Consider the following 19,052-nt stretch of genomic DNA (forward strand, 5'->3'; position numbering starts at 1 on the left):
CCACCGGAGCTGCCCAAGAAACAATATATATTTAAATCACACTAGTCAGCAAAAGGTTTTTAAGTCCTCTCAAAAAAGATCAAAAGTGTTATGTAAATTATTTTACTGATTACAAACCTTCCTTAGAGTCATTTTAAAAGATGTACTAAGGGCTTTTATTTAATTAGTCTATAAATATGAAAGTAATATAAGCACGTAAAGTCCTTATGTCAGTTCAAATCTAAGCCCATTTTACTCTTAGTGTCCACATTCTTTGTGATTTAATGGCTTCATATACTGAAGATTACCTCAGGTGATAGACTACTTTTTGCCATTCTAGTCTTTCAGACTAGAACAACAAGATGATTTGAGGCTGTAAATATGAACCTATATAGTCTATTCTCTGTTGGGCTAAATAAGAGCTGCCCAATCCCCAATCCTTAATTCTTAGCTCCCTGTCCCAAACTTTCCAACTTATTAAACTTCTACTGGGTTAAGGAACACATCTCATAAAAATGCCTAGACTATTACTGGCTGTAAAGCTAATATGGCAGGGGTGGAACAGGAATAAATGAAGCAAAGGGTAGCAAAGAGTAGTGCAACAGTCAAGACTACTGTGATAGGCAATAAACCTCACCCTGCCAAAAATGTAGTGCCATGCTCTTCCCACAAATAAAAAGGGATAGAGATAGCTGAGGGGGGGGAGGGGTTGTCAGAAGAGATTTGTAACCTTCTCACCAAGATTATTATGGCATTTATTCTGTACCTGGACAATCTTTAGCTTGTAATGAGACTACATATGGAGAGACATTATTCTGAAGAGCTTCTGTTAGACTTCTGAATGTTAAATCATGATCTGTCACATTCACACCTACGGAATAATACATCAGTATTGCACCATTATTTGTATTATTAACAATATAACAACAAGGTGAACATATCAAGTGAATTACTAAATAAAAATATTTTTAAACACGATTAATAACAGATACCAAGAAAATATACTGCATAAATGAAGAGACCTCCTTTAACAATAGCTATCTGGAGGCGCATACAATATTTAGTTGCCAGAAAGCGTATTTTATACAATGTCTCTTTATTTTTCTTTTCTTTTTTTAATTAAAGATTTATTTATTTACTCATAAGAGACAACAGAGAAAGGCAGAGACCTAGGCAGAAGGAGAAGCAGGCTTCTCCTAGGGTGCCCGATGTGGGACTCGATCCTGGATCCCAGGATAACAACCTGAGCCGAAGGCAGATGCCCAACAGCTGAGAGCCACCTAAGCATCCCTACTATTTCCCTTTAAAAAAAGTTACTGAGGATGTATAGTTAACCCTTGAAAACTTACAAGTAATTTCATTGCTTTGTTAAATTCATAAAGAACTCTTTAAAATAATCATTCAAAAAATAAAGGCTATGGATTCCAGGCTTACTGTGACTCTGACATCAAGTGAGGAGAATCCAATCACTAATACTATCAATGACTGTTGTAGTAAATACAATAGGTAAAGTATACATTAAGCTAATTTCTGAGGGAAGAGCCTTAAAAATGAATAAAACTTTAGGTCCTTTAAGTATTTACTAAGCCCCCTGTTGTCATATCCACAAATCAGAGTGTAGTGCTGTGCCTATGGCTATCAGAGTTAAGCGTAACTTCCTCACTATATTGGAAAAAAATTCTACTGATACTTTCCCTGACGTCACAATCTGTGATTTCTAAAAAGTGCTTTGGCACTTAGGTGCCAACAGTAAACATCTTGAAACTAGTTAATAACTGCTACTATAAAACTTCAATTGGTTAGAAAAAAACAACAACAACAACAACAAAAGGTTCAGAATCCAAGCCACAAGAAGTAAAAATTTTCTTCTAGGAGAGCCAACAAATAAAAAGGTTGGCAGGCTATTTTTAAATGGACATACACTTTTTTGAAAACAGAAAATGTGTAACTGTGCTTAAGCATTCTTGGACTACAGTTTGTGTTTTTTGTTGTTGTTGTTGTTTTTTTACAGAATCAAAATGATATTCCTAGCATGCATTATGGCCTATGATTCTGATACTGCATCTTTAAACAAATTTGGGAGGTGGCAAAATACTGGTTTGTCTTTCACTGACTTTATAAGCTATTTAACATTCTGTTGCTTAAAACAATGGACTGGTCTATCAGAAACAAAATTAGCAATATCTTTAACTGGGAAAATGTTCTCCTCAGACTACTGACTTTGGAATATAACATTTCCATTAGCTTCTTTTCTCCTTTTGGCAGTAGGCAGGGAAGGGATTTAAACAGTGCTCTCAGCAATCTATCAAGCCATCACTCTTGATTAGCCATCACTCCACCTCCAATTATTATAACCTGGCAGTATAGAAACAAAGCACCAAACAGTATAATCTGGTCATCACTGGGCCTCAGTTTCTCACCCATAAATGGAAAGGGTTTTGAAATTAAGTGCAGGCTGTACTGAAAAGCTGTTCATATTATAAAAATTACATAAAATTATTACAAAAAGTGTTATAAAAATCACTCCCTGTGTCTTGTTACTCAGAGTGGTCCTAACATCAGCAGTATGGACACCAGCAGGAGGCCTGTTAAAAATGTAGAATTTCAGGCCCCACCTCAGACCTATTGACAAAAACTGCATTTACTAATATCCCTTGGAGGTTATTTGTAGATACATTAAATTTTGATAAGTAATGCCTTGAACATCAGGAATGAGATTTGGGTAATGAACAGTATTAAAGGCAGTATTAAACAACAAAATTAAGTTATCTTAGTACACACTAGTATAACAAACCTTGAATAAATAGTTAAGTGCAATGAAGAGTACATTTGAAATCCAAATAGATGCAACTTTCTTTCCAAAAGAAAGAAGAAAATTTGCCAGTAATCCACATAAATTTTTTTTATTACCCTACAACCAAAAGTTTGGTTAAAATGGGACATTAATAATGGGTATTTAAGTACCTAAGAAATTTGCAATCTGCAGTTTGAAAGTTTATATATAATTCATCCAAACCCCCTTCTAAACAATAATAATATAGTATTATGAAACAATCTAAGATTGAGAAACTAAGCACAGGAATATAAAATTAAAGTGATAGATAATGCCACAGAAAAGACAATTTTTTAAAAAAGCATATAAATCTAATCTATCAACCCACTGGTTGTTTCTTTATTACCGAATTCAAATATCATATATTCTCATAAAAGAACTAAGGAGTGACACAAATATATTTCTCTTTCACTTGCCTAACAAAAAGTTGAAGAGGGTACTAGCTAATCTCTATTTAAGTTACAGATGTATGATCAGTATAAGGAACATTTATTGGTTTTGAAAGTATGTAAAGCAAACTATAATTAGCTTCATTCTATATGAGAGACAAAACAGGTTTATCAAAACAAGTTATTCTCCACTCTTCTCATCAACAAAACCACTAATTAAAGAAACAAACATACACCCATACATACCTAGAATAAGAGCAGCAGTTGGAATTTCTCTGAGTTTTATTTGGCAGCCCCAGTCTCTTGAGCTCTTCTGGAATCCAGAATAAGACTTCCGCAGAAATTCAATTAGACTATCGAACAAGTTTTTATTTAATTCCTCCTGTAGTCGCTACAAAGAAAACACAAAACTTCATGAATTATTATCAGTAGTAATCTAATGAATCTTTCCAAGTTTGGGAAAGAAAACTGTCATGAATTCCATGATTCCAAGATTACATGTAAAATGATTATTAGATGGAAGAAATAAAAAAATTTTTTTTTCCTTAAATTTCCAGTCATTAGTGCTTTGGATTCCCTCATCAAAGAATCTCATTTATTTATACAACAAACATTTACTAACCATCTTAAAAATGAAAGATAGAAAGTAGTCTTTATCCTAAAAAAGTGAAAAAAAAACTGAGGAAGAACACTTACAGTTAAAATACATATGTAGAGTCCTATGATAATATAAAGATAGGACTATCCAGCTTATGCTGAGGTGACGTAGTTGAGCCAAAGCATTAGAGCAGCTGATGGAGGGGAGGTAATTATAGGGAGAAGAAAGTTAGAAGGAATGGTGAGTAGAGGAAGCAAGGAAGGAAGCACCAACCAGCTAGGGAACCACAAACAGAACAAGCATCAAGAACAGGAGAAGCGGTAGGGAATGAGCCTGGACAAATAAGAGGCTAGGCCTGAAAAAATGATACTCGAAGTTAAAAAGGTTTAGATTTTATCTTGTGGGGAGAACCACTGCAGGGATGTTAAGGACCAACATGATTAAATCAGGGTTAAGAAGGGTTAATCTGGCAGCACTGTGAAGGGGAGGGGAGAAGCTGTACTAACAGGACAGGAAAACCCTTGCAGCCTGGCACAGGGTTATACCTGCCTGAAGGGAAGACTTTAACTTGGCCAATGGTGCTGTAGGGACTACTGACAGACCTGAGGGGTTTGACATCAAAGGCAGAGACATCAGTTAGGAGGATCATCACAATCTAAGTTAAAAAATGAAGGTCTAAACTAGAAACCATAAATTCAAATACTTTCAAGGGTCACATGGAATACATAAATGAACAAAGCCATAGGTGGAAAGCAGTAAGAGTAGTAGGAAGCAGTAACAAAGTGTGTAACTCTCCCACAGGTATTAAAAACCAAAAAAATACAAAAAAAAAAAAAAAAAACCCAAAAAAATACAACACTGTGTTGGTCAAACAAAAGAAGACCACTCAAGATGTTGGCCCTAGAGCTATGAATCTGCTACAGCAGAGAAGTTATTTCAGAGCTGGAATATGAAGAACATAGAAATTGGACATGAGGATGACAAGCTCTTTAAAGTAACTTAATTTCTTGTGTAATTAAATGGATATTTAAAGAGTGCCACCATTTAAAAGTTGTGAGGATATATAAAAAGCCCCTTGCCTTGGCAGCTATCATTATAAATGTATGTTCCAGTACCTGAAGCTATGCTTAATACTTGGAACATGAGTGTATTTTTTAGGATATGCAGATTTATTGACCTAATATTACCTAAGTTTCATTAATAGTCTCGAAAATTGATGGTAAGGAAGATGGGAAGCAACAAATATGAGATTTATGGAATTAGAGAAATATTAAATTATTAAAAAAAGTATTCACCTCAGTTTCAGATTTCATTTGTTGCCATATCAACTGATAAGTTTCAAATCGGAGCTTACTGTCCTCAGACTCATTTTTCCCTTTATTAAAATAGTCCTCTAAAAACACAGAAAGAAATAGGTCAGTTTCTTTTTTATATAATAAAACTTAGAAAATCTCTGTGCAAAGTCACACAGTAAGGGATGGGGCTGACATATGTACTAAAAAAAAAATATATATATATATATATATATATATTTGGAGATAGGTAACATTCAATAGCCTTTAATTTTATTTATATATCATATTTTTACTATAGTAACAGTATCTAAAAGATTAAAAATCTTTAACTTTTAGATTATATTTCTATCATGTACTTTGGATTTGCTAACAGTATTTAATGGATTCAGTTTGAGACATAAACATTTAATATTAATATATTTTCCTTTGCTCTTACTCAAAAGCCTTGTATACTTTTCTTCATATATTTGCTCTGAATTCTCCTTTATGAATTGATTCTTACCATGATTCTTATTCTTTTATTCAACTGATATAGGTTAGTTCAGCCTTTCATTTAGTCTGTATTATTTTATATGCTTTTTCAATCTTTTCCTCCAAATGGTTAGCCATTCATCAAAACACCATTTATCAAAATACAGTGCTTTTCAAACTTTGTAAACCATGATCCACATTATGGAATACATTTTACAATATAATCCAACACACAGATATTTAACAGAAACTACAAAGGTCCACAAAAACAATACTTATCATATGACAGCAAATGTTTTCTTTTCTACTCTGTTTTTTAAAACTATTATGACTAAGTTGATTTCATGACTCACACTTGGATTTTAACTTTCAGTTTGAAAACATTCACTTATTAAATAATCCATCCTTTCTCCCACTGATTTGAAGTACCCTTGCTATCGAGATACTTACAAATGCACTTGGAACTAATTTTTAACTTCTACTAAATCCAAGTCTATTCCCACAGCTGTCCTGAACTATTTAAGATCATTAAATGGCTGTAGCTCAGCAGTGCATTTCCATATTGGAATAATTCCAGGTTTCCCTCCTACCACCACCAAACATTATCATTCTTCTTCAAAATATTTTAAGCCATTCTTTCAAATAAATTTTGCCATTACTCAAAAATAATTAAAGTGGTATTCTGACTGGGTAAAATCAAATATGTAGATTGATTTAGGAAGAAATGATATTTGTAATACGTTAGAAAATCTACATCCAAAACACTACAAGTCTCTTCCTTTAGTCAAATATTCTACATTCCTTGTAGTTTTCTACTTTCCTTCACATTTCTTATTGTTACTGTTAGGTATTTTATTATAACAACTAGAACTTTTAAAGGATTCAATAATAGTGAAAATACATATTTTGTTCCTGATTTTATTCAGAAGCCAATACCAAGTTTTAATGTTAACTGGTAGTTTGAAATACAGATTGTCTTTTATGTTAAGGAACTTTGCTTCTGTTCATAGTTGACTCAGAGTTTTTAGCAAGTGTTTTTTAAGTTTATCAAAAGCCTTAGAATATACTGAAGTCATCATAAGGTAAAATGATATAGACAAGGTTATAGTATAAAAATGCTAACAAAAATGGGAAATACACCATTATTAATAGACAAAGCAGAGTAACAAGGTAGCCTTAAATAGAATGAAAAAGTTCATTTTACTTTGATAATGAATAAAACCATATAAAATGTTAAAGTGTCAAATCAAGGCATCAATTTTTTATGTGCCGAGTAATGTGGCATCAAAATATTAACAAAAAAACTGTCAGAAATTGGAAAACAGCAGTAGGACAATTTAACTTGTTACCATGACTTCTCTCAGTCATTTATAGATCAGAAAGGTAAAAAACACATTGAGAAGACCTAAGAAATAGAAGCTCTTGCTGTAGACAGGTTCCCTCCTGCTCCTACACACAGTGTTTTACTTCAATGTGAACCTCTCCTACACAGGACTCTGTCTGTCTGTCTCATTCTCTCCAGTTCCTGCCCAGTCGTTTTTGTGGATGTACAGTCATTCAGAGAACACAGAGAAGAGGGAGAGTTACCAGTCTTCTCTTTAAGTACACATCCAAGTGTCTTCAAGTCAGGGGACAGATGGTGGGCAAAATGCAGGGCATCTTCCTACTTCTTCAGGCAATCTGTTTCAAGAATTGAAGCCAGTGAAGGCAAGTGCTAAAATCTGGATATGTTTTCCTTTTTCCTATACCATCTGTCTTATAATCAGGGTCAATTGTCAATTCCTCTAAGATTCTCATATTGAAACCTTATCTATTGGTCTTAGGTCAGCACAGTAAAAAAAAATTAATATACTTCAAAGCAAACTTCAAATTATACAAATTAGGCTTAGTAATACTAAAACTTTAAACAAATCTTAATAAATGATAGCTGAAATTCAACAGAAAAAGTTCTAAGCAAAAACTTGCCTCATATTATGGAGACAGTACCAAGTACTGGTTAGACCAAAGGCTCTGGAATCAAACAGCCTAGGTTCAAATCCCAGCTCTGCCACTTACTAGCACTATCATTGAGAAAGTTCTAAGTATCCTCCTCATACATTTTAATGGACATAATTATAATACATTCCTCACAGTCTGCTGAGAGGATTAAACTATGTAACACATATACAGGGCTTAGAATAATCTAACATAAAATCAAACCTCAATAAACACTAACAATTTAATTAGTTATAATGACATTGCCGATATCAGATGTCATTTCATGCTCTGTATCTTTCATACATAATGGGAAACAAAACTTGAATTTTCTCTGAAAAAGAACTACTTCAAGTTTAGCAATCTCCAACATTAAAGCAATATGTTCATAAGTCAATCACAAAAATAATTTAAAATGTAACTATTCTTTTTTTTTAATAAAAATTTGTATTTACTTAGAAGCATTCAGAATGTCAACAAAACAGCTGCAACATTTTTTTTTTTGCAATTACAGAGTGGTATTCAGTTAACAGAACAATTATTTCATAGAAGCTGCATCAGAGACAACTGAAGATGAAAATCTATCATCCCCATACATAACTAATTTGTGCTGTGCACCAACAAGAACCTGCTTTAAATTTCCATGCCAATTTACAACCTCCATACTGTACCAGGCAAGGTTAATGGCTATTGAAAATACCACCAGGACAGGGCTATCTAAAGACACATTCGGTAGTGTGTTAACTATACAAAAAAAGACACTGTGCAGTTTAAAAACAAATCTTACACAGCCTTACATTTCAATTTTTTTCTTTAAAAGGAGTTGTGTACAGGGGGGTTAAATGCTTTATAGACAAGAAAAAACTGCGCTAGAACCAACTTATTCATCATCTTCTTCCTCGTCTTCCTCCTCATCCTCTTCATCTTCCTCGTCTTCCTCCTCTTCCTTCTTTTTCTTGCTCTTTTCAGCCTTGACAACTCCCTTTTTTGCCACATCAGGCTTTCCTTTAGCTCGGTATGCAGCAATATCTTTTTCATATTTTTCCTTCAGCTTAGCAGTATTTTTTTCATAAGGCTGCTTCTCATCTGCAGTGTTATTCCACATCTCTCCCAGTTTCTTCCCAACATCACCAAAGGATAGGCTGGGATGCTCTCCTTTGATTTTTGGGCAATACTCAGAATAAAATGAGAAAAAGGCCGAGGGAGGTCTCCTAGGTGCACTGGGATCCTTGAACTGCCTTTTTGTTTCCCCTTTAGGGGGGATATAAGTTTTCATTTCTCTTTCATAACAGGCCTCGTCTGCCTTAGCCATGTCTTCAAATTTTCCTTTCTCTCTGGCAGACATGGTCTTCCACCTTTCTGAGCACTTCTCAGAAAACTGAGAAGTTGACTGAGGCATCTGGGTGCTTCTTCTTGTGCTCCTCTCAGCAAGTTTGCACAAAGAATGCATATGACGACATTTTGCCAGTTGGCTTCTTAGGATCTCCTTTGCCCATGTTTAATTATTTTCCTCAGTGAGGCACAGAGTTGCCCAGTGCCCGTCTGGCTCTCACTTGCCCCAGCACTGTCTCTATGGAGCTCAATGTACTGCAATATAATGTAACTATTCTTTGTTCACTATTTCCAAGTCTATCACTCACTTTTTATTGGGGGTGGGGGCAGGGAATACAGAAAGTTTCATGTTTCTTTAAGTCTAAGAGTGTAGAACTTGAGATCACTGTTTATTCTGTTAATGAGAAACCAGATTCTTATAAATCATATATTCTACCCTCTGGTCCCCTCAGTATGACCATCATTTTATTATTTGCTCCTTGACCACAGGTTTATTATCTAGTTGGTCTCAAACTGAAGTAGTAACACTCTAAGGTCTGAATCATGCAATGATTTAGAAAACTCCCTGTCAATAAATGCAAGTTATTTATTTCCTTCGTCAAACAGTGGTATAGTTCAGTTTTTCTTTTTTAACTCAAAACTAGTGCATAAATATGCTTAATTCCATATCACAATCTTTCCATCAGAATTAATCTTTACAGTACTGAATAATAAGTATAAATAATAAGCCTGTGAGAAGCAAGGTACCATTCCCAGAGATTCTGATTTTGAGATCTGGGCATTAGTATCTTTAAAAAGTTCCCCAAGTTGGGGATCCCTGGGTGGCCCAATGGTTTAACACCTGCCTTCAGCTCAGGGTGTGATCCTGGAGTCCCAGGATCAAGTCCCACACTGGGCTCCCAGCATGGAGCCTGCTTCTCGCTCTGCCTGTGTCTCTGCTTCTCTGTCTCTCAGGAATAAATAAATTAAATCTTAAAAAAAAAAAAAAGTTCCCCAAGTTGAAATCTAAATAAGGTCAATAGATGGTACCAATATTGAGTTTTCTGATTGTGATACTATACCAGATACCCAAAATATTACCACTGAGATTACTAGGTAAAGGGCACAAGGGAACTCTCTACACTTTCTTGCAACTGTACGTGAATTGACGACTATGTCCTAAAAAAAAAAAACCAATTTTTTTTAAAACAGTTCCCCAAGTGATTCTAATCTGCAGCTACAGAACAAAATACATATTGATAGTATTATCATGATTTGCTTGAAAAAGTCAATTCTTCCTAACATGATCACTAAGCAGATAGCTGGAGATTTAAAAAAAAAAAAAAAAGGTTCTTTCTTAATATGCCCATTTTAATAGTTTATTATGTCCTAATAAAAATAAACACTCATAACTGGTCCCTCAATCTAGAAAACATTTCCATTAGTCCAAAAAGTATCTGTTCCCTCAATCTAGAAAACATTTCCATTAGTCCAAAAAGTATCTTTTGCTCTTTTGCAGTCAACTTCCTCTACCACACCCCAGGAAATCACTGAGATTTTTAAAACCAGCTCTCTCTTTTTTTAAACTTCCATCTAAGTTAGCCTTATTATTTATATATTTAAGTAAGCTCTACGCCCAATGTGGGGCTTGAACTCACAACCCCAAGATCAAGGGTTGCATGCTTCACCATCTGACCAGGCAAGCACTCTAAGACAATCTCTTTTGAAGAATGGGGACATATCTTTTGAAGGAAATTTACTTTCCAATTTGCCTTTTGAAGGTATATTTGGATTCCCTTTTAGACTGAAACTCTGGGATATAACTTATCCCTTTCACTATACATTGGAACATAATTGCTACAAGAAGATAAGTAAGTCAAACTTAGACAAAAGAATTATTGAATTCAACTAGGTTTAGTTAGGTAAGTTCAAGACTTAGGGGAAGAAAACTAACCAATTTGGTATCTCTTACCTACTGGTACAGAGATCTTTCTCTTCTTGAAGTTTGGCTTAAACACAAAGCAGCCCTAAAAAAAGTAAGAAAGAAAAAAGCATAAAGTCAAAGTAGCCAAGGAACAGATAAATCTGATTAACCAAGTATCTTATGAATGAGATTTTCTAAAAAGGTATTTCTTTAAAGTGCTAAGAAATCACCTTTCTTCAATCAATTGTAACAGGAAAATTCTTTTTTTTAAATATTTATTTTTTAGAGAGAGAGCATGAGCACGAGTGAGCGAGGGAGAGTGGGAGGGCGAGAGAGAATCCCAAGTAGACTCCCTGCTGAGCCCAGAACTCGACAGGGGGGCTCAATCCAGGACCCCTGAGATCATGACTTGAGTTTAATCAAGTCAAAGGCTTAAACAACTGAGCTACCCAGGCACCCCTAGAAGAAAAATTCTTTTTTTTTTCTTTTTTTTTTTTTAAGAAGAAAAATTCTTAAACAAGGAGACTATCCATTTCTTTCTCCTCCTTCCCTTGGGATGCTCGTCTTTGATTTTGCTCCTAGGAACCTAATCTAAGAGACAAAAAAAAAAAAAAAAAAGCTGATGAAATGTAAATCCAGAAAGGTTCTATTTTTATAAAATTTAAAGAAAGAACATTAGTTCTATTCATCAAAATGAAGATCAAAAATAGTGACACTCTCTCATTTTAAAGGAAATATTATTTAAACTTTAAATATCCATAACCTGGTCAGGAAATAGATAATTTGTCTATTGCTTTATCCTTATACACTTTTCTTCATCTGATAAGAGTCTTATTCATCTGTTCTGGGAAACCTTCCTCAGTTCTCTAGTTAGAATTATTCCTTTTCCCTAAGATCTCACAATACTTGAATGCCTTTATTTTGCTTTGTTTTAAATCACTTTCACTGTGTATCATGGTTATTTACAGGTCTCTCTCACAAGTAGTTTGTGAGTACCTTTGGAGCACATACTGCATATAATTCATAATTGTTTCCTCAGTGTTTAGGACAGTGTTAATATATACATTAGGCAATGAGTATATGAATGAATGCTTACCGAGTACTTTTTCTGGTAATTTCCTAGCTACCTTTAGTTTCATGTTATTATTTGACTAGTGATATATAGCCCCCAAGCTACTGGTCCTACGTTTATTCTACCAATCCATGCACCATGTACAGCTTCTTAAAGACTGCCATTAATATGGAAAATGAAAGAAAAAATGAAAAAACTATACCTAGAAGAAGTCATCTCAGGACAGTGCCAAAGACAGCTGTGCAAATATAAAGTGGCCGTTTGCGTTACAAGACCCAAAATAAGAACTGTGCCTTATACTCTTGTATCTGCAACTACTTAACTATTGAAATACGCATTTATATTTAGAAAAATCTTGTAGTACTGTACGTATGACAAGCTTGTCATTGTCTCCTTTCTTCTTTTTTTTTAAGATTTATTTATTTATTTATTCATGATAGACAGAGAGAGAGAGAGAGAGAGAGAGAGGCAGAGACACAGGAGGAGAGAGAAGCAGGCTCCATGCCGGGAGCCCGACGTGGGACTCCATCCCAGGACTCCAGGATCGTGCCATGGGCCAAAGGCAGGCGCTAAACCGCTGAGCCACCCAGGGATCCCCCATGGTCTCCTTTCTGTAACTACCTGCAATTCAGTAAGGGAAAAGGAGCTACGAAGGAGTGAGATATGACCAGTGCTCGGAATAGGTCCTAATAAATGGCAGGTAGTAAGTAATATGGTTAACCACTTCGAACTGCTGATTAAATGATGTTTGAGACAGAAGCAGCAGTCTAGCAGGAGAGCTAACAGGTAGAAAATATGACAAAGAGAAGGAAGTTTAGATAAAGAAAAAAAAAGCTAGCAGTCCCATGAATACCTAATATAGTCCTTAAAGACTCTTATTCATGCAAGGTCCCCTTCATAATCATTTCAATACAAGCATTTCTATTATAATGCCAGAAATGCTCTCCTGAAATAAAACCACAATTCTGCAAGACACAAAAATAAGAGCCTGAAACAATGAAAAGGATTAGGGGGCAGACCACTCAAAATCTATGGATCTTTAAACCGAGGGCAAAACCCAAACAGTACCAACCCTAATAAAAAATACTAGTGTAAGAGAACTTGAACTATCTCCATTTTGATCTCAAACTTTCTAATTGATTAAGTTCTTTTTTTTTTTTTTTCCAGAAAAACATTCTGTGGGCATAGCATCCCCTGAGGGGAACCAAAACTAATCCCTTAAGCAATAAGGATTGCCCAGAGCCAGGAAGACCTAGCCCAGGATTGACTCCAAGATAATGATCAACAGGACCTTTCCCGTCCTCCTTTGTCCCAAATTTTCCTCATTTAAACCTGGAAGTATTTGCAGCACTTCGGAGAGTCTTTGAGACTCCAGGCTGCTGTCTTATCAGTGTTGGCCTCACTGAATTAAATTCCTTTTTTGTTTCACTACCACTCATTTCTCCGACTTTGGATTTTGACAGCAGTGATTGGCTGAAGCTGGTTGGTTTCAGATATCTGGAGCCAGATGCTCTTGCGCCCCCACTGCCCGGGCTACACCAGCACAGTTAAACCTCTTCCAGCATTTGCACCTAGGAGCACAGCCAATCTTCTGTAAACTTTAAGCTCTGTGGCTTAAAGTTTCCCTTTGATATAGTCTCAGAAGGCACTCTTTCCTATAATTTTAGCTTAATTTTAGTCAAAATTAATGATCAGATCCATGAAAGAGCCTTCTAGTGTACTGTTTTAACATGGGGAGAAATGACTGCAGTTTTTTTCATTTACATTCTCAACTTTATCACAGTTTAATTTCAGGGGCATCTGGCTGCACCCATATTACTAATGGTCTTACTTTTACTTGGTCTGTAGCAGTACTGTCCAATTGAACCTTTGGTAATGAAGGAGAACTATCATGTCTGCACTAATACAACAGTCACCACCATATGTGGTTATTGAGCAGTTGAAATGTGGCTAGTTAGGACTGAGAAAATGAATTTCTAATTTTATTTAATTTTATTTTTTTATTTTTATTAAAGATTGTATTTATTTATTCATGAGAGACCCAGGGGGAGAGAGAGAGAGAGAGAGACACAGGCAGAGGGAAAAGCAGGCCCCATGCAGGGAGCCTCACGTGGAACTGATCCCAGGTCCCCAGGGTCACGCCCTGGGCTGAAGGCGGCGCTAAACCGCTGAGCCACCCAGGGATCCCCAAATTTTACTTTATTTTAATTAAAACTGAAATAGCCACATGTGGCCATTGGCTACTTAATTGGATAATAGAGCTCAAGGATTTATCTTCTTACCAACCACACTATCATGTCTCCCTACAATCCCTTGGCCATCTAGACAGCCCATATGAGGACTACCGGATCTCCTATGACACATGCACACTTACGTTATTCTTCTCATTTTTCATAATACTTCCTCTCTGATTATACTGATTTTTCAATTTCTTTAATATAGGTCATTTTATTTCTATCTTCTAGACCAAAGAACATGTCACTCTCTAAGCTAGAACAGTCTCCCTACACTCCCCAATCCTAACTTCTACTTATTTTTCAGGCCTCAGCTAAAATGTCAGTTTCTTCAGAGGCCTTCGCAGACCCCGGGCTGTCTAACATTTATGACAATTTGGTAACTTCGTTCATCTGTGTTGGTCTTTCTTCGGCGCAGTCTATTTTGTTTACCACTCTTATCTCGGTACCTAACGGGAGCGCTTGGCGCACAATAAATATTTGTAAGAAAGAAAGAGAAAGGGAGACTGGGGCTCATCCTCGGGGAATTCGACCTCCACAAACCAGAACTGTAAAGTCTCCCAGCCAAAACAACTAAGGCAGGTCGGTGTCTTTGCTCCCCCAAACAAAATTGACCTCAACTGCCCCTGGAGTAAGACGCTCCGGCTCAGCCCGCCACTCCCTCCCCACCAGCCGGTTCGCTGAAGCCTACGTAACCTGTGTGACATGCCTTCTTCAAAAGAGAAGGAGACGACGTCTGAGTCTAGCGGGCGTCTGACCCTCACATACCTTGGACACCGAAGAGGTGGCCATGGCCCCAGCCGCTCGCGGGATCGCCACTGCGCTCGGGATTTCCCGCGCTCCCTCGCGGCAGCAGGGCAGAGGTTAGAGGAAGGCCACGCGGCTTCTTGATTGGCTGGCAGGACCCTTCGGGGCGGGCTTCCGGCGCGCAAGGCGGGGCGTACAGCGGAGGGCGGGGCAAAGATCCGGGCCGGGCGGTTGGAGCGCGCTTGGTGGAGGCGGACATGGCTTGTGGGTTCCGCAGGTCCATCGCCTGTCAGGTACGGACCGGGGAACTCGCAGAAGCAGGGCCTTGGCGGAACCCCACCCTGGGCCAGCGCTCGGTTAGCGAGAGGGCGGATTCCACGGAGACCCCGTTTCTGCCGCCTCCTCCCTCCTTTCTGGAGCTGCTCGAGTTGTTGCAGCAGATTCGGGGGTGGCTCGGCCGTGCGACCCAAATCGGTTTCCCAGGGTGAAAAGTAAACCTTGAAAAGCAAACGTATGTTGCTTCCCTCCCTCCTTCGCACCCCACACAGCTTTGTATGCTTTACCCTAGTGGAAAGTCATTGGGCCATGAAATTAGTGTTCCTTACACTTAGTGAACTCGAGAATGGATCTAAATTTTCATCTGAAAGGATTTAATTTAAAAACTGGTCGTTTGTCTTGCAAAGTCGTTTTGGCCTCCTGTCCTGGCATTACTTTTGGTAACTCCAAAGATAACGCGAGATGCTGTTTTACTTGATTCAGAGCCCTTTATGTGAACAGCTCTGTAATAAGGAAAGGAATAAAAGACCTTAACAGATTAGATTTCAGCAAAAAGAATTTTTGGAATTCATCGGCCCCTTTTGAAATCTTGGAGCAAAACTTTCAATTGTCTTGACAAACCCATTTCTTTTTTATCAGTGGACGTATTTTGCCTGGCATATAATTTTCCTCAGTTCATTTTTATAGTATTTCTGGACTTTTATGAGAAGATTCTTCTGCCTTTATGCTTAAAGATGTACTGCCCTGTCCAATGGCGGCTTCTCAGGTACCACCATGGGACCTTCTGATAGGACAAGGCTGAGTTTATGGTTTACTGGAGTAAGAAAGAACACTTAAGCAGAATTTTTGGTGGTATCGTCTGGGAAGGCAAGGTCAGATTTTTCTTGAGAATTTGATGTATTAGTTTAAAGCTAGTCTTTCAGTGGCAGAGGGTGAGAGGGCAGAGGAGTGGAGGAGATGGCTTGATTAGGATTGGATACTGATCTTAATAGTTATAAGATTGGGAGAAAGAAGTTCCTGTAATCAGTAATCAAGCTATTTGGGCAGGAGTCTCCTAGAATAGTAAAGTGATGCTAACGAAGACAAGGAAACAGTACAGTCATACTGATGTAGACAGTAGGCTGTATCCAGGGTGGGTAGTTTTGGACCTCAGTGTTCAAGCTGTGTTTGGATAGGGAGAAGTTCAAGATGGTTTCCATCCTCAACCGGTAGGTCAAGATAAGGCCAACCAGAAACATTTTCTGTTTAGTTTTGCAAAGGCTGTATTCTTCCTTGTAAAGAAGGTAAGTTGGAGAAACAGGAACTAATATGTAGTGTATTTCTGCTAATTACATTCACATGTAAGCCTCGTGATGACCTTATGACAGAGAATTATTAACCTTGTCCAGTTGAGCAAACTGAGATTCAGAGAGATTAAAAACCTACCCAAGGCCGGGGTCTACACATGGTTAATAAATTGAAGAGTTGGATTATGAACAGGGATCTAACTTCAAAATCAGTCTTTTTCATGTATGCTGTGCTGTCTAGTTTATGAAGGCAAGAAGCACAATCTGATCATTAAACGATCTAACAGATTTGTATAGCAACATAAACTAAGCAAATGCATATTTCTCCAAACATGGAGTCATTGAGGGATGATCGGAGATGAGGTTAAATAAAAATATGTGCGATACATATTTATGAATGAGGATCTTTTGCTAGTTTAGGAATGAAGGAATGTATTACATGAAATGGCACATTCATTCAGCAAATTTTGATAACGAATCTACATTTTTTTAAGAATACTATCATCAGTCCTAGGGTTGTAAGTGAATAGAATTCAATTCTAGAAGCTACAATATAGCTTCTGCCCTAACAGGGCTCTGGACTAACTTGGGGAAACGCATGTATAAACGGCTAATTGAAGTACAGTCTGTAACCAGCGTATTAGAAATGTGTGAAGTGCTAAGGGAATATGGAGGAGACAGCTTCCAGATGTCAGGGAATGTTTTGTGGAAAAGGTAACGTGGGACCTCAGTCCTGAAGAGAGGATGGATAGGAGTGTACCAAGGTAAAAGGGTGAGAGCTTGGGGAGTGGTAGGGTATTCCAAGAACATCATATGTGTGGACAACAGACCCATGGGAGATCATAGTATATGTATGTTCATGGAACCACAATATTTGAATATGACTGAAATTTAGAGTATGCCTCTTGGGCCTCACTTCAGCAAGTTCTTTGGATTCTATCTTCAAAATAATATCTTGAATCTATCCATTCTTTTCCATCCCTGTTGCCCTTCCTGGCCCCTTATCCCAAACCACGCAACCTACATCACTGGCTTACAACAGCATTCTAATGGGTTGCCATCCTTGCCATCCCTCAAATCCATTCTCTTTAAAGCAAGTAAAGTGACTTCTCACATGTAAATCAAATCTTATCACTTATCTATTTAAAACTACATTGCACAAACTTTCTACCAGAACCTTAACATCTTTCTTTCCAACCTCCATTAATACCATCCCATTCTTCCTTTCTGCAGGATCCTAGCCACACTGTAATTTAAATTTTGTTTTTCTAACAAAGCAAGGTCTTTCCGTTCCCATTGCATAGATTATTCCCAGTGCCTAAAGGAAAGGATTTTGTATCATGACCCTTTGTGCAAGATGGAAGTTTCACAAAACAATAGTTTCCTTATAATGTGTGTCCATTCTTTTCCATACTACATTTTTCAAAAGATCCTGGTTGTGACTCACTGAATTTATTCCCAACTGACAACCTGTAGTTGAAAAGTGTGTCCTCCAGTTGCTCCATTTCTCACACCCTTGTTTGCTTCTATCATAGCATTTATAAGAGTTAATAATTCTTTCATTAGCTAATTATTAGGGAATTTGTTATTTTGTTTTATTTCCTTGTTTTGCCATGTTTTCTCTATAAGCTTCATGAAGACAGCGTATTTTATTTACTATTTCCCTAGCACTAGCAAAGTGTCTGAAACATAGAAGGTATTGGATACATATTTAAAGAATAAGTAAGTTGTTGCAATGTAATATAAAGTTTGCAGCTTTGCCAAATGAGTTTATAGTTTTAAAACTGTGAGATAGGGATCCCTGGATGGCGCAGCGGTTTGGCGCCTGCCTTTGGCCCAGGGCGCGATCCTGGAGACCCGGGATCGAATCCCACATCGGGCTCCCGGTGCATGGAGCCTGCTTCTCCCTCTGCCTGTGTCTCTGCCTCTCTCTCTCTGTGACTATCATAAATAAATAAATAAATAAATACCTTAAAAAAAATTTTTTTAAACTGTGAGATAAAATAGTAAAAATGGAAAGGATTAAAATTGTAGTCCCTCCATTTGTGTGACTAACTTACTCTTGGCAGGTTAATTAACCTGTCAGCTATAAAATGATGGTATTGATTCCAAGTTTACAGGATTGTTGCAAGGATTAATGATGATGAAGACAATAATAATTACCATTTGTGGAATATTTCACGTGTACCATGCAGTTTTGCTGAACTCTATGGGGCCATTGATAAGATCTAATGACATAATGTTAACAGAAAGTGCATAATGTCAATAACTGTGAGGGGTTTATGACTTTATCCTACTAGTCTACCACAGTTCCATGGATGGTGGCAGAAACCATGAGGTCCCTGGGTGAGAAAAAAGGATTTTTTTTATTCACAGCAATAATAGTAGCCAGAGTATCAATATATTCTTGTATCAGTTCCCCAAGCTCCTCTTTTTTTTTTTAATATTTTATTTATTTATTCATGGGGGGGGGGGGCAGAGACACAGACACAGGCAGAGGGAGAAGCAGGCTTCATGCAGGGAGCCTGATGTGGGACTTCTTCCCAGATCACGCCCTGAGCCAAAGGCAGATGCTCAACTGCTGAGCCACCCAGGCGTCCCTCCTCTACCTTTCCTAATTTGGGTAACTTTCTCACTAAAAGCGTGTAACACATATTGTCTGT

General features: G+C 37.2%; 2 protein-coding genes and 1 pseudogene across 13 annotated transcripts in view; 1 reads left to right on the plus strand and 2 right to left on the minus strand.

Annotated features, from left to right (window-relative positions):
* The window catches only part of ORC3 (origin recognition complex subunit 3), a 61,292-nt gene extending 46,324 nt beyond the window's left edge, over window positions 1-14,968 (minus strand). Inside the window, exons 1-5 of one of the 5 annotated variants that reach the window (XM_072832105.1) lie at window positions 14,849-14,968; window positions 10,823-10,877; window positions 5,095-5,192; window positions 3,448-3,592; window positions 746-850 (exon numbers count right to left, since the gene is read on the minus strand). In XM_072832105.1, the coding sequence (XP_072688206.1) occupies window positions 746-850; window positions 3,448-3,592; window positions 5,095-5,192; window positions 10,823-10,877; window positions 14,849-14,872 (427 nt within the window). In that variant the 5' untranslated portion in view covers window positions 14,873-14,968. The remainder of the gene's footprint in view (window positions 1-745; window positions 851-3,447; window positions 3,593-5,094; window positions 5,193-10,822; window positions 10,878-14,848) is intronic. The other 4 variants (XM_072832106.1, XM_072832104.1, XM_072832108.1 and 1 more) reach the window with 4 other exon arrangements.
* Window positions 7,499-9,245, minus strand: LOC140636672 (high mobility group protein B1 pseudogene; annotated as a pseudogene).
* Window positions 14,969-15,002: 34 nt separating the features above from the next.
* Window positions 15,003-19,052, plus strand: part of RARS2 (arginyl-tRNA synthetase 2, mitochondrial) — a 53,281-nt gene continuing 49,231 nt past the window's right edge. For 3 of the 8 annotated variants that reach the window (XM_072832110.1, XM_072832109.1, XM_072832111.1), the window contains exon 1: window positions 15,024-15,120. In XM_072832110.1, coding sequence (XP_072688211.1) covers window positions 15,085-15,120 — 36 coding nt within the window. In that variant the 5' untranslated portion in view covers window positions 15,024-15,084. Of the gene's footprint in view, window positions 15,121-19,052 lie in introns of all 8 variants that reach the window. The other 5 variants (XM_072832113.1, XM_072832114.1, XM_072832115.1 and 2 more) reach the window with 5 other exon arrangements.

Source organism: Canis lupus, chromosome 7 (assembly GCF_048164855.1).
Source record: "Canis lupus baileyi chromosome 7, mCanLup2.hap1, whole genome shotgun sequence".
NCBI lineage: Eukaryota > Metazoa > Chordata > Mammalia > Carnivora > Canidae > Canis > Canis lupus.